General features: G+C 35.2%; 2 protein-coding genes across 10 annotated transcripts; one reads left to right on the top strand and one right to left on the bottom strand.

Moving 5' to 3' along the window:
* The first annotated feature begins 747 nt into the window (after window positions 1–747).
* LOC110011267 (Pentatricopeptide repeat (PPR) superfamily protein) lies at window positions 748–7,274 on the top strand. 7 transcript variants are annotated; one of them, XR_016063994.1, is made up of 7 exons: window positions 748–1,489; window positions 1,809–1,890; window positions 2,074–2,149; window positions 3,281–3,345; window positions 3,423–5,135; window positions 6,628–6,753; window positions 6,827–7,274. XR_016063994.1 is itself a non-coding variant. In XM_088877473.1 (5 exons), the coding sequence occupies exons 1-5, from the start codon at window positions 1,252–1,254 to the stop codon at window positions 5,029–5,031; spliced, it is 2,070 nt and encodes a 689-aa protein (XP_088733599.1). In that variant the 5' UTR covers window positions 748–1,251; the 3' UTR covers window positions 5,032–5,549. The 7 variants fall into 7 exon arrangements, 1 of the variants encoding a protein (XP_088733599.1); XR_016063993.1 differs by having other exon boundaries at window positions 6,584–6,753; XR_016063997.1 differs by lacking the exon at window positions 748–1,489 and adding an exon at window positions 2,763–2,915 and having other exon boundaries at window positions 1,829–1,890; window positions 6,584–6,753.
* Window positions 7,275–9,152: 1,878 nt separating this feature from the next.
* On the bottom strand, window positions 9,153–11,076 carry LOC105178628 (HMG1/2-like protein). Of its 3 annotated transcripts, none has more exons than XM_011102141.3 (8): window positions 10,865–11,072; window positions 10,723–10,769; window positions 10,196–10,288; window positions 10,022–10,079; window positions 9,891–9,935; window positions 9,693–9,773; window positions 9,501–9,578; window positions 9,153–9,423 (listed from the first exon to the last, which is right to left on the bottom strand). In XM_011102141.3, exons 2-8 carry the CDS (start codon window positions 10,767–10,769, stop codon window positions 9,403–9,405), a joined length of 423 nt encoding a protein of 140 aa, XP_011100443.1. In that variant the 5' UTR covers window positions 10,865–11,072; the 3' UTR covers window positions 9,153–9,402. The 3 variants fall into 3 exon arrangements, with proteins under 3 accessions (XP_011100443.1, XP_088733601.1, XP_088733600.1); XM_088877475.1 differs by having other exon boundaries at window positions 10,723–10,771; window positions 10,930–11,066; XM_088877474.1 differs by having other exon boundaries at window positions 10,723–11,076.
* Window positions 11,077–16,037: the final 4,961 nt, after the last annotated feature.

Here is a 16,037-nt window from a genome sequence, read left to right as displayed (position 1 = left end):
TATTTCTTCCACAACACATTTTTCTCATAATTATCCATATTTTTACAACTAATGTTATTTAATAATATCAAAGTTAATTTGTTCAAGATTGACTTTTGCCTATTGTTATGGATTTGTGTTAAAATAAAAAATATATAAGTTTTTACTACCATTTCTTGTATAAGATTCAATTTGCATTTAATATTAATCTTATACAATTAAATAATTTTGCATGTCATTTTTTGAGTAAATTTTAATTATATTAAAATATTATGGGTTGTATCATAACCCTTTTATTTATTTATTTTCGCTGTTGTATTTTAAATTTGATGTATTTTTTAATAAAAGTACCATTCAACAATTGGGTGTAAAATACTGTTTCTCATAGTTATTAATAGGGATAACTATACTTTTCTCTTTTGAGATTTGGTATAATATACGTAATATTTTTTATAGTTTGAAATGTTACATTTAGTATCATTCAAGTTTTTTTTTTTAATTTAATAAATAAATCTATCAATTAGTCAAAACTCAAAGAATCTGCTAATAATAATAAAAAAAATTATATTTATTTCTAATTAAATTATTATTACAAATCAAATAAATATTTTTACGATCAAATTATTCTTATATATTTTTATAAATTAATGCAATAAGTTAGTTTTTTTTTATTAATATTAATAAATTTTCACGAAGAGGATCTATTTATCACATGAAAATAAATTTTGAAGGCACTAAAAATAACTTTTTCAATTATAAAGAATATAGGCATAATTACAGACAAACCTGCTTACGAAAAGACTAATTCTGCCGCCAACACTGCTCCTCCTCTCCTCCCCGTAAAAGACAGAAGTAGGCACTCCCTCGCCATCCGCCATTGCCGCCGCCGTCAGCAAAACCCAGATGCTCGAAGAGAGAGAGAGAGAGAGAGAGAGACAGAGTCCGTGGTGTCTGGGCAATGAGAGGAGAAGGTGGAAGAGGGGGGGGGTACGTATTTCACAGCCCAAATAAAGTTGTCACTGTAGAAATGAGATGAAATTCCTGTTCAACCTGGTGAGATGGATTGAGTGAGATTTTCTCACAAGCAGCCACGTTCAATTCAGTTAATCCCTAATTGCTGAGTTCATTCATCGACATAAACGACATCGCCATTCAACCGAGTCGCCTTCCTCCTTTTATGTTTCTGGCTCATTTGTATCATTAACCCTATAGTTGTAGGAACATAATACCGGTGGAGTTCCCTTATTGCTCTACGGCACTCAGCTGGCCTTCATGAATCGGCTGGTCTCGACGCTTGCCCGGTGGCAGAGGGATGGCCAGTGCCAAGGCCTGCTCGAGTCGCCTACTTACTTCCCGTCGCCACTTTGCTCCGTCCTTGCGTTGAACCAGAAACAGAAGTTGATGATTCTCCATGACAATTTAACGCATTCAAGCTCGAGGCCCAACCCTGACACTGACACGGACCCGATTAGTCATGGAGGTGGTTTCATTCCTGAGACTCAGCCATCAGGTATTTGAAATCAAGCGGGAAAAAAGAAAAAAGATCTAATGCAAGATGATTTTGATTAGATTCTATTTGTTAATGCGTTTATCATTTCTGGTATTGTACTTTGTTTATTGCTTCATTGCTTGATAGCTAAAGAAACGTTGTTAGCATAAGTGTGGATATTGTGCCATCCTCAAGCTTGGTCACTCGGAATTGATTCTGGCCTTAGAGGAAATGTTCATCTAATGGCATTTTATCTCCCGAGTTGGATTTGTACATTATATTTTCTCTTAAGAGAATTTTTTGTTTTCTTCTCTCATATCTTGTAATTTTCCTTCTTTAGGAAATCCAGTAACACCAACACCTGTCACAACTAATGCCAAAAGAGAGGAGACAAGATTGGCACCTACTAGCTTTTATGCCTTGTGAGATTCATTTACCCTGGCACTATATTTGTTTGACAATTTTTGGAGAACTGTTCCCATGGTTTGGACTTATCTTTTCGCTGGCAGTTTATCTTCACCAAGTTTTCATGCTCTTGGGGTGTCAAAAAGTTATCCTTATCAGTTTAGGAAGAACTGATTATTATAGTTAACTTCATTTATTAGGAGGACCCGTACACAAATCACGCAAATGATCCGGGAATACAAGAAAATTTCATACCGAGTCCCCACGGCAGTTTTGGTAGGTTTGCTCAATGTTCTTAACATTGTATCTTCAATCTTCATATCATGTGCATTTGTAATTCATGTTAATTTGAGTTTCCAGTGTCATGACCCTGATTTTTCATAATCATTGCACTCTTGATGTTCCATTCCAAATGTTACTTATGTGCCGGTCTAATATTCTTATGTCATATATCTTATGAGACACACTCATAAGAGTAGCAATCTGCAACCTGATATATGTTAGAATATTGTATTGTGTTCCATGTTTCTTCAGCAGTAAGAATTTGTTTATAGAATAATATATGTTACATTTCAAAATGTATTTGTGAAAGGAAAATCTTTTTGCTTTGTTGGTGTACTTGTAGTTGTAACTTAAGTCGCAGAACTTGTATCATGCAGACTAAATGCCAGTTCTGAAGTGTTGAATACAGATCATGTTTAGCAAGTGTGGATGTGCTTGTTAGCCAAAGTGCTCGAGTGACTAAGTAAAATATTTCAGTGGTTAATCTGTTTATTGCTTTCGAAATCTATATTAGTGACATTTTAATTTTTTGTATTTGATGGACAAATTACTTCACGCATCTTTTGTATCATTCAGTCACTTTTCTGTATGTTCTTTAAATTACAAGGGGAACTAGAAAAAGGCAAAGGAAAAAGAGTATAAACGAGAGGGATGCTCACTTGCAAGCCTAAGTTCGAGCTATTACTGTTGGATTTATGCTGGCATGAGATCCTTCTTTAAGGATATGCAGTTATGTGATGTTGGTGTCAGTCCAATTTGGGTGAGAATTTGACTTTGTAAATAGGTTCTTTTATTGTTCTGTTCGGTTGAAAGCCCTCTCCCCTCCCCAAATTAAATAACAGGAATATGTGAAATCAACTTACACGAAATTATGAATATTACCTTGCAGAGCTACTTATTGGCCTCGTATATAGGCTAGTGCTGAAAATTTAGGAATAGAAGTGGAAATTTCTAGTCATACGTAAAACTGAATTAAGATTTTAGGTAGGAGGCGAGACGTCCTGTGAACCCAAGAATGGTAGTTGAATCCGATCCTCTTCTGCATGGCCTGCTGTAGGAGTACAAAAAAGTTTGTTATAAAGTATATGCCACCCTTGTGGAAGAGTTTATTCCTTTCCTCTTCAGGGATCAAAGAAACAATTGTATTCAAATCCATACTTGCGTCGTGAAGATAAAGGTTATGAACACTGGTTAGTTCTCTTTCCCTGAAAATTCACAGCTTCTTGTATGTTTTCTTGTATTAAAAGATTTAAAAAAATACCTTCAGGTACACTTCACTGCTGAACCATCACTGCTCTTCAGTTTCTGCATTTGCTTTTTCAACACTGGAATCTTCACTGAGTTCTACAAACAAGAATCACTCTAGCAATGACGAGTCCCGTATACTGAGCCAGCTTTCCGATCTTTTGCCTGTAGCAAGTGACAACTCTATTGCTGTAAATTCATCCGCTAAGCAATTGGATATCAGGGCTGTGGACGATTTTTTGCCACCTGAAGATAAACTGCGTGGTGTTTTCCTGCAGAAATTCAACAGCAAAAGTGCAATTTATCACGCGTTGAGTGGCGTCGGCATAGAACTGAACACCGATATTTTTGCAAAAGTAGTGAATGGAGGGAACTTATGTGGGGAATCGATGGTTGTGTTTTTTAATTGGGCAATTGAGCAGCGGAATTTTTCGAAGGGCATTGATTCTTACCATATAGCACTTAAAGCATTAGGTAGGAGGAAATTCTTTGTGCATATGATGGAAATACTGAAAGATATGAGGGATAAAGGAATGAACCCCAATCCAGAAACCCTGTTTATTATTATGGATAGTTATGTTCGAGCTCGCCAGGTTTCTAAAGCAACTAAAGTCTTTGGAGAACTGGAGAAGTATGGCTTACAATGCAATGAGGAAACATTGCGTGTTTCCTTAAAATGTTTGTCTCAGCGTTCATATGTAGGCGCTGCATGGTCATTGTTCAATAAGATGAGAGATAAGATACAGCGTGATTGCATAATGTATAACACTATCTTAGGTGGGTGGTCAAAGTTTGGTCGAGTTACTGAAGTTGAGAAAATTTTGAAGGTGATGGTGGATGATGGGATTGAACCCGACTCTGCTACTTATAGTTATCTTATTGAGAGCTTTGGGCGAGCTGGTAGAGTTGATGATGCTGTTAAGATTTTTAAGTACCTGGAGGAGAAGGGGAATCTGCTGAGTGCTGAGGTTTACAATGCCATGATTTTTAGTTATATTGCCAATGGCGATATTGATGGGGCCTTGAAATACTATGAAGAGATGCTGAATAATTGTTTTGAGCCAAACGTGGATACTTACAATAGAATTATATTGTATTTTCTCAAATATAGAAGAGTTTCAGATGCTATTGAAATGTTAGATGAGATGCTAGGTCGAGGTATAATTCCTTCAGTGGGAACTGTGACTGAATTCCTCAAGCCCTTGTGCAGCTATGGTCCGCCACATGCTGCATTAGTGATTTATAAGAAGGCAAGAAAAGCAGGATGTGGAATATCGTTGGCTGCCTATAAGCTGTTGCTAATGAGGTTATCTAGGTTTGGCAAGTTTGGAATGCTGCTAAATATATGGGATGAAATGCAGGAAAGTGGTCATTCTTCTGATATGCAGGTTTATGAGTATATCATAAACGGTCTCTGCAACACAGGGAAGCTTGAAACTGCTGTCCTAGTTATGGAGGAATGTATTAATAAAGGGTTTTTCCCCAGCAAGATCATTTGCAGTAAACTTAATAACAAGTTGATGGATTCAAACAAAGTCGAGATTGCATACAAGCTCTTTCTAAAGTTAAGGAATGCCCGCACAAATGAAAATGCACAAAGATACTGGAGAGCCAAAGGATGGCATTTTTAAGCTCTGTGGTCTATTATAGTTCGATGGTGGCAGATCTCCTGTCACTTTTGTCTTCCGGATACGTTGTTCAATGGAAAAAAAGGAGCATCTGTTTCTGCATCAAGGTATTTCATTGGAAGATTATATGTAGCTAACAGAAAAGGAGCATCTGTTTCTGCAGATCTCCATTTTATTGGGGTCGTTGAGGCGAACCATACACTAAAGTTATATTGAAATGAATTTGAAATATGTTCCCATTATCAGCAAGGAAACCTTGGTAATAGAATATTGTAATTTCTGTAAACTGAAGAATATTCATTGAGGATGGCTGTTGCTGATAGTATTAACTATGTAGCTTGAAAGACAAGGTCATCATGCTTTAACTTGTTTCTCAACAAGGCTCTTGGTCTATTTTCCTTATAGAAAGTTTGCTTCCTACTTTTCATTTGTCACCCTGATGCAAATAGATTTACTTTTCCATGATCAAACAATGTCAAGTAAAGTAAAAGGGGAACAGTTACAGTGTTTTTGCTTTCCAACTTGCCAACCTATCAATCTTCGGTTCCATTTCATTTCTTCTTTCTTTAACTTTGATGTGATTTTTTCTACATTTCCTCCTAGATCTGCATCTTCTCCCCAGGCCTTTCAACTATGATATGTTCGGTTTTAGTACTTTGAGGTGCAAAACTTTGTTGATTCTGTGTTATAATGTGGAATGGCTTAGTTTATTTGCAGATAAAACATGAATCTTTAGTACTTTTAAGTTTTTTTCATAGTCAGATTAGCAATCAGATAGCATTCAGTAACAGGGTATGTAGATATAAAACCAGGCTGATATTATATAAAAATGGTTCCAGGTTTATGAAGTAAATGATGAGTGCTGTAAACTACACTTTAGTCCATTTATAGCTCAAAAATAAACTCAAAAGCATTACATCTGCTTTGCTACGTTGCTTGACTTCTGGAAAGTTTTTGTAATGTTCAGCATCATTTCACTGTCATTTAGTTCTGTTTTTTAGGTACTTGTGATCCATCTTCCTCATCAGGATAAGTTGCACATTTGCTGTACTGCTTTTGTCTTCTGATTCTAAAGCAATAGTATTTAGGCCATCTGCTTGGAGAGACACTCGAGTGGATTCATTTATTTTTTACCTTAAAACCTGTTTATAATGGATGGTTGCTGGAGTTGGATTCTTGTATGTGTCTGCCCATTCAACTGATTTATATACTATTGATAAAAATATCAAATGACAGTCCTGGTTGAAGAGGAAATAGACAAACAATTCACCGGCTTCTATATGTGCAATTTGAGGGCAGTGCATTAGTTTTAAATTTGGATTGAAGTTGCTCATCTAGATCACATCTTGTTCTCCTTTTCATATCAGATTGAAGGATTTCTCTTATGTACCTTTTTTTTACCCTTGTTTACTTTTCTTTTTCAAAGTAACAAATTTGCTTGAATTATATTGTAGCTTTTTGGATGGTCCATTTCTGTAATTGTGTGCTAAACCCTGAATAGTTCTTTAGAAAGTCTAAATAGAACTTGGATAATGTTTCTTTCGGCTTTATATAGAGATCATGAAGCCATCAGTAGAAAGTTGTTCATTTGTCGTCCAGATGAGCAGTTCCATAAAGTTAGAAAATAGAGCATACATATCAAAGTGGCTGCGCAACGCAATTAGACTGTACTGCTGTTTTAAGGAATCACTGGACAGCTAGAAGTCCTTTTTCAGAGATGTGAAGGTATTTTGATTTGGCCATATTTTAGAATGTGATCTCAGATCTGTTATGCAGACAACTATATTGGTGTTTGCAGGATCGTATTGGCATAGATGCAAGTTCATCAGAAGATCAGGATGCAGAGTGTGAGAACATCAAAGCTGTAGATAAGAAAAATGACACGAGGAAGAAAATTAATAAAGTGACAAAGTCCAGTCGTTTCCCACATAAGTAGGATCAAATGAGAATCCATAGGTGCAAAATCTGCTCGGTTGACCCATCCTTCAGTCCCCGTTACAAAGTATTAGACTCTGTCTGCTCAAACAGCTGAAGTTGTGATGCCAAAGGATGATAAAGATGCCAGTGTTTGCAGAGAGTACATGGACCTAGAGTGTGATTCTGAAAAGGAATTGAGGTAAATTTTGTAGGCTTTAAAATTTTCACTGCTGCAAACCTCTCTTTGCAACTTGAAAAGAGCTACTTTTAATATTTGGATTTCAACATGAAATTCCGTTTTCTCAATTTTACTAGAGAATCTTTTTATTTGAGCCATCTAGACTTTTACTAGCTGCTCAACCACAGCAATGCCTCCTGTCTTTAGTTCCATAATTGTTTCAGTAGAAGATGCTAATTTTCTAGTCATATATGGACTCTTTTACCTGAATAACTGTTTGCAGCTTCTTTTTTACACTGTCTTAGCTGTCATAAATGATGTCACGTGGTCTGTAACACCCTCGGTGGCAAGTTCCTTAGATGATCTTGAACTTACAATTGTTAAAGAAATGCCTGATGTGAATTACAGGAGTACTACTTTTCCAAGAATGATTACTCCAAGTACAAACCATTAGTTCATTACACTTCCCCAGCAATCTTCATCGACCCAACTAAACAAGGTCTTAGTGGATAGAGAGAATAGACAATGCCCCAATGTTCTCGCAACCAAAGCAAGAGTAAACAAGTTCAAGTATGCTCACAACCGAAGCAAGACCATGTTCATAAAATCATTAACGTTCTAGTACATTTCTTACGCACTATATCATCAACTTAGGTAAGGCTAATAAATCATAAAAATAGAGTATCTGATGTATTTCACATTACCAAATTTTGAAATATTAATTATATCCGTAAAAAACAATAAATTGGGATATACAGAAAATATTAAATATGACAACTTTAAATTTGATTTTCTGAACTAAGAAACAACTTGGTAACTAATAGAAATGGATAACTCTATCTCCCTAATTCAGATGTATCATAAAAGAATAAGTTTGGCGAAAAGACGTATCATTTTTACTAGTACTTAATTATCATTTGGTCTTTAAGATTTAATTTGCTCAAATCATAGCTGAAATAAATATCCGTTAATTAGGAAAAAAATTGAGTTGAATTTGGAATTCATAAGAGGTTAACTAATCCGTTTCTACTAAATATATCAGTGTATATCATAAGCGCGATTTGATTCGAATATTTAGTCTAGAGGAATGATACATTGATTAGCTTAAGAGATTGAATGCAAAATATAGCGAATTGAAGGAACAAAGTGTAATTAACCCTTTTCATTTACTTCCACTGCAACTTCTCTTCTGAACTCTTACCTATGGAAGGTATTTCAACTTTGCGGCCCAACTCTTTTAAGGTTTAGGGAATGTGAATTACCCAGACTGCAGTCCATGTGCCAGTGAGATTGGGGCGGATTCTTGAATTTCATGCATCTATTACTGGCTGGGTTGCTTTCCAGAAGACGTTAAACTAACAACCCAATAGTCAGAGACATCATTTATACCTACAAAAGCCAAACTGCCTGATGCGGATCACCAGTTTAATAATAGTATATGTCAGACATACTGCAAAATGATACCTGGTACAACAGACGAGAATGCAGGTACGCCTATCTTATCATTCTCCATAAAACTATACATAATTTACAAAAATGTATTCCAAAATGAACCAACCAACTCGTACAAACCCGTATATTTCAAGATCAAAATGACCCAATTACATGCATCCCGAAATGCGCACAACTTGAAGAATACAAGTCACCCAAGATGTCAGAATAAAGAAAATTCTTGCAGAAACCAATAGCAGTGTGAAAAGGGGCAAGGTAAACCGAAATAGTCATTTCAAACTACAGTCTCGAGCTAATTGGAAACATTAAGAGAAGCAAGCATCCGAGTACAAAGCACCAAAGAGCCTATTTCATTGGTCACCAAAACATCAATGATTACTAATGAATTAAAAATAAATTCTTGATTGAACTCACTGAAGAACACTGGGGAAACTGCTTAGGTAACTAAACGTTAAATGCCAATGGACAGAAACCATACACAACAGATTACAAAGCAGAAACTCTACTGCAGTATCAAAAGTCACAACTACCAACAGTTAATGCAAGAAATTGATACAACAAAAAAGATGGTACAGGCTACAGAAGAGATAAATTTTCATTTAAAACTGTAATAGCAATGCATCAGTAGTTCTAAAAAGTTAGCAAAAGATACTATGCTAAATCCCATATTACAAACTACCCCTTCATGTCACTAGAAATGGTGGGAACAGTAAGTACAGCCTATCCATAACCAAAAAAACCTTGTAGATGTAGCGATGATGTCAAGTGAAATTAAACATATAGTCAAGCATATCCTTCTTAGGGAAACTCATCATCCACAAAAATACTTAATCATCATCTTCTTCTTCCTGCAATAAATTGGAAAAAAGTTTCTCAGTAACATAATGGCAAACATTAAACAGCAATTTTTAGAATCACAACTGACCTCTCCACTGCCTTCCTCTTCTTCCTCATCATTGACCTCTGACTTTGACTTGTCAGACTCATCATCACCCTCTCCAGACTATTACAAGTTGTAAGGTTACATCAGCAACTTCAAATTGACAATGGCGTTTCATATATAAATCGAAGTTTCATCATAAAAGATACTGCTACAAAGACAATACAAATAGAATACCAATTTTCTGTTGTAGGCTTCCATTTTTCGCTCATATTCCTCCTTACGCTTCTCTGCCTTTGCCACAAAGGGAGCTTTTTCCTATATTTACATCATTTTATTTAACAAGAAATTTCAAATCACAAACGACTAATACAAGAAAACACAAGGGGGAATTTTTGTTGCAATAGAAACCCAAGACATCTGGAAAACAATTACCTCATCACTCAAAGACTTCCACTTGTCACCACCAGCTTTACCGACCTATATATATCCATTAACTCATCAAACACCATAAACAAAACAAAAGGCTAGAATAAACAGTGAAATATGAAAAGAAAGACACCCACAGCAGCAACAGATTTGTTGTTGGGGTGTTTTTCCTTGTACTGCTTCCGAAAGTCTTCCCTGCAATAATATGCAAGATATCAGAAACCTCAATTATGAAAACACAGCGGTGACTTACAACTAACATTTATAAGGAGACATCTGAGAGACAACAAACAAGAATGAAATTTGCGTACATGAAAACAAAGAAAGCACTTGGAGGCCTCTTTGGCTTGTTTGGGTCCTTTGCTGCTTTCTTCTCCTTCTTAGTCTGCTTCTTCACAGCGAGCCTGATATTCACATCACAAATTTGTTCATAATAGATTAACTGAAGCAAACAAGATACAAAAAGCATGAATTGCAGTCAAATGACATAGAAATATATAAAGACACCAGACTTAACAGATCTGCATGACTTTCCGTTTCCTTAATTTTTTGAAAGAGAAATCAGAAATGGATAAAAACCTAAAATTAAAAAAATAATAATACAAAGTAAATGCAAATTAAAAAGAATGAGAGAAAATTTCATCAAAATTACTTCACTCGGTATGAAACGAGAAATCAACACAGGCAAAAACCTCGATAATCACTAAAACACATAATGATCATAAGCTTGTTGGTTACGAACCACGCCGACGAAAGTATCTCAAAGAAAAAGTGAAGAAATTAATTAATATCGGAAGAGAAAAAAAAAAAAAAAAGACATGAGGAAAAAATCGCTTACCTACTATCGCCTTTCCTCGAATCAGCCTTCGATTTTCCGCCTTTCATCTGAAAAACATAAGACACAGATCTGATAAAGAGACCGCGCGAATCAATAGCGAAAAGAAACAGCATTCGGAATAGAAAAGAGCAAAAAATAATACGGAAATCGACGCGGAATCCGCAGAAATCAATCAAATAAGAAGGTAGGGTTAGGGTTGAGTTTCCTTTTTCCCGGTGCTGCCTTCGCTAGAGTGAAACAGACAAGGCGAGAGAGATATTTAGAGAGAGAGAGAGAGAGAGGAGAAGCGTGAGCGATTATTATTGAAATTTTTGAAAAATGAGCAGTGAAATTGGGGAATTGAATGAAATATACGGGCGGGGGGTTGGGAATTGGGGATTTGGGCGGGATTTCTAAAATATTTTGCCACCTCATCGATCCCTCTGTATATTCTTTTCGGGATCCACCCGATTACCCATTTCTGTTTACCCGTTTTTCATTTTCACCCATATTAATATTGTCCGCTTATAGCTCTTTCTCTTTTTCTTTTGCGTAAATTAGAATAATCTTTTTTATAATTTGTTTTTTTATTATTTAAAATTTTTAAATATCCCTGGTACTTGATATAATTGAAGTATAAAATTATCAACTCTGCCCTTACTATATTTTTTAAAAAAATTAAAGATTTGTAATAAAAATCTAACCAAGTGGATGAAAAAATTTAAAAATTTATCCACTTAGTCCGTAAAAATAAATAAAATTATATTGCTTAGTCCATAAGGCCATTTTGGTCACTCACCACAAAATAGATTCCTAACAGAATTAACGGATTTGACTAATTGTTATACGATAGTTAAAATCCAAAAATTATTAATAGTTTTTCAAATAACGAATGGGTATTAGTAATTATGTCAATCCTCATTAGAGATCGTCGTAATTTACCCTATTCTTATATTCTCAATTTTTTTATAAAATTAATACAGTAATTAGGGATAGAGCATGGATTTGTCTCGAACCCGATTCAATTGGGGTTTGGATCGGCATGAATTTTAATTTTGTATGATAAATAAGATCCAGAGCGAGATTTAAATTTTATCCTAAATCCATCTTGAGTAATATATCATAAATAAATTTAATTTATTTAAAATATGTTAAATCTTATTTTATACATACATTTGTAAAAAATAATTTTTACATGTTTAATAATAACAACTTATCTGATGCTTGTAGACAATAATCTAGATTTAAAAATAAATTATACCCATTAATTGAGAAATATGCCCCGCCCACTAATAATAAATTAATTTAATTGATTTATATATCCAAAAACTAAAATGGACATGACATCACCTTGGAATAGAAACATATACACAAGTCGTCCAATTTCATACAACACACACAACAAGTCAAAAGGACTCACGTCCAAAGCTCTAGACAATAATGAAATACTACAACGGCAAAGGCTCTATGTTTTCCTCTGCATCAAATATTCAAAACCTTGGTACCAAATTTCGAGATCAAAGGAGGCTTAGCATTTCGATGCTTAAGTCAGTAATAAATTTACTGAAAGGATAATCGAAAAACTTAAAATAACATAAGAATAATGATGAAACAATTGAAGTGACTTGACAAAGTATCAATATAAAGTGAGAACAATTATGTGGAGTGCAAAATAATGCAAGCAACTTGTTGAAAATCGAGAGAAAATAGTGAGAGTGGAATAATGCTTGATGCTTTATGACTGCACAATGGCCTCTCTTTACAAGCCGATTGATAGGAAAATTTGGAAGTGGTTGCAATTTGTGATACATCATTGAAAAACTGCATGAGTTAGCTAACTAACGAAATAAAAAAAAAAGTTACAACTTAAACTTATTGTGAAGAAATGACTCTTTAAAATATTTATGTCAGTCAAGGTGAGTTATGCAAATTTCATTTGACCTGTTGCTGCAGGGTCGAACGCTGTCAATCCAGGAGGAGTTTGTGGGAGATTTTTCGGTATGATGTATCTCAAGGTGTCAAAAATGCGCATGATATATTGTTCTTGTTGTCTGTTGAGACATCCTGTTGGACTGAGCTTGCTTTTGGGCCTACCATGTTAGTATAAATATATGGCTATGGGTCGGATACCTTGCTCATGGGCCAGCAGGACAAAGCCTGTTGGGTTATCCTATGGGGGGGCCCAGCACCTCCTTAGCTTTGGATTAGAGAAAAATGCTTGAGGGGGTATCATCACTCTCCCCCCCTCCACCCCCCCCCCCCCCAACTCCAAGTCTCAGTGTTGGGCTATTGGAGTATGAGAAAGTTTTCCTACAATGGCTCCACCTTCTCTGCTGGCTCAACAAGGAAGACATTCCTAAGCTACTTGGGTATGCTCGGTTCGTGTTGTTGTGAGGAAACTATGTTGAGTTATAGGAGCATATCCAACTATGTTGGGCATAATCGCCTCTTGCGCACGCGAATTTAGAGGGATCTGTACAAACCTCAAAAGTAGAAAGTGACCATTACCAACCATTAGGATAGGTTGAACCTAGCGCTAAGTGAGAGCCATGTGCATTTGGATTAAATTTACAATGTCTAATGGGGGGAGAGAGTGCCAGAGCCCCGCAGTGAAAGGACTGCTCCGCATCACTTCCCTTTTAAGGCGGGAAATGCATTAAAAGTTTGAGGTGAGTTTCTCAATCTTCTTATTTTCCTTGCCTTCTGGAAGAACACAATTCTTACATTTTGGATATCTGCTCGTCGGTTTTCATCCTTCTCGTCTTAAGGGTTTCTGATTTTCTTGCTATCATGTCCACGAGTTCGTTACATATATAATAATCATTTATTAGCATAACGACATGGATATATGGTGTGATGATTTCTCACGATTAAGCTCAAGTTTTCCACAGACGGCACCAATGATGCGTACTGGAGTTCTGCCGCACCACAATTGTCGAAGGATTTTTATAAAAATTCTAAAATTACCAAGGGATTAACTTGTAAAACAAATATTAGCACTCTAATACTTAAGCAGTAACGTTACTACTGAAGAGATAAAATAAAAATTTGAATTGAAGTAAGATCAATGGTAAAGTGTAATGCTAAATGATGAAATTCGTATATAATAAGTTCAAAGTAGCATATATATATATATATATATATATATATAGAGAGAGAGAGAGAGAGAGAGAAAGAGAATAGTGGTGGAACTTGTGAGATGAAAAGTGTTACCCAAAATAACTGCATAAATGATTATTTTATAGGCGATCGTGGAGCAAGATTCAGAGGGTGGTTACCAAGTGCTATAAGCCGTTGGAAAGATACACGAGTGGATATCTTCTCTAGAAATCCATTTGGGACTTAGATAAATATTGACTAAGATATGACTGTTTACTAGGACTTGCCAGGTCTGCCTATGTTTTCGGGAATTTGTTACTTGTTGATTTAAAAATCATATTATAGCGGATCTTTAGGAGTTTGTTGGAGATTTTTTATTATGATACATTTCTATGTGTCGGTGACGTGGGTCCTTGTTGTATACTGATTAGACTTGTTGAAATGGGCTTTCTTCTTGAACCTGCTAGGTTAATAAAGATTTTGTGGTTTTATGAGCTAAAAGGCCCTGGTCATGGGCCAATCGGGTCTGCCTACTAGGTTGTTTGGCTGGAAGCCTACCTCCTTGGTTTTCAACTCTCAAGGTGAATGCTTGAGGGGGCATCACTATTGATCGACGTATGAAATCCTTTCTACTCAACCAATTACTATGACCATAAATTTAAAGAGTCTAAACTATCTCAGACGTATAGTAGATCTCACTCTCACAATACCGACAGGGGATGGATTATTTCTTGTAATTCACCGTCCTTAGTACATACTCCAATTGCACTAGACAAGACTTATAATGACCATATTTGAAAGACACGGTGAAATCTCGCTAGATCCAAGATAAAATCTTCTTATGCAAGCATAACTGTCATTGATTCCTCTAGTCCAATGACTAATCCCGTACTATATGAATTGAAAATTTCAGTCATACCGACCAAGCCTTTAACGCTTCCATATGATGATTCCCATGAGTCAGTTCAGTAATTCACCTACCTTGCCAACTACCAACCAAAATTGCACAAACGACCTATGTATGTCGTCGGTCAAATACGACACTCACATAGTGAATACAATATAGTTAGTGCAAGTCTTTGTAGGACTCCTCATGGCCAGTTTTGGGGTCCTCGACTTAGAAGTTGATTTCATGACTTGCAACTTGTGTATAGCCTAACTATACACATTTAACAATTTGGTTTGTGGGCATTTGTTGTGATGTTAAAACACCGTCTAACATGAGCAGTAAGACAACAAATACACATGTCATAGATCAATATTACTCTATTCATTAAAACAATATTATTTTAATAAAAATTGACGAATTATTGTCAATTTAATTAACTTCCTAATTATCTATTCTAATAATAACTTTGTTTTGCAAATAGATATGTGGGACCTAAAAGCGACAACGCTCCAAACCCACTATTTAATCACCCCTAAAACAAACTTTTGAATCTTGTACAACCTCTAAGATATTATCCCCAATCCACCTCTTTTAAAAGTATAGTACTCACACTATCCCCAAACTATATCATAAATCATCATATTATAAAATTAAAATGTTTAAATATATCCATCCTAATACTATAAAGTCACATATGAATGGATTGAACATCAAGCCAAGAGAGTGATTTTAAAATGAATTACTAATTCACATGCTATAAACTCACTCTCATTAGCCATCCTAGTTTCATCAAACTTTGTGCACATCTATTAATAGTCTAACACCAATTAAGTGCAATTATCTTACAAAATCAACTCTTTCTCCCAAAATATAATTATATTATTTTGAATGAGTTTTTCAAATAAAATATGATTACCCTAAATTTTGTGACACCTTAAAAGAGTAAAACCCAAGTAGTAATGTCAAAAGATTCTATACATTAAAAAATTTTAAAAATAATTTCTTTTTTCGAATATTATCAAGAATGGTGTAATACGTACGTATGTGTATATACGAACAAAAGTAGTATAAGTCGATATAGAGAGAAAGACACATTAAATGGAGTGAAATATAATAAATTTAAATAGATGTACTGCAAAATAAAATATTCATATAATAAATACACGATGATTTGAAAATATCTGTACTCATTGATTAACTTTATGTTTAGATGTATATGATATAAATTAGCCCTTATCGTTGCTGCGTTGTAGATAGATTTTCAATTATTGAGCTCGTAATTTCCTTTATTATCCTTGAGGCGACCGTTGAGGTTGATTGTCGAAACCCAATAAAATATTACGATAAT

Source organism: Sesamum indicum, linkage group LG2 (assembly GCF_026168435.1).
Source record: "Sesamum indicum cultivar Baizhima isolate 11 linkage group LG2, ASM2616843v1, whole genome shotgun sequence".
NCBI classification, from domain to species: domain Eukaryota; kingdom Viridiplantae; phylum Streptophyta; class Magnoliopsida; order Lamiales; family Pedaliaceae; genus Sesamum; species Sesamum indicum.
The sequence above is the reverse complement of the archived record's forward strand: the minus strand, read 5'-3'. Positions and strand labels throughout refer to the sequence as shown.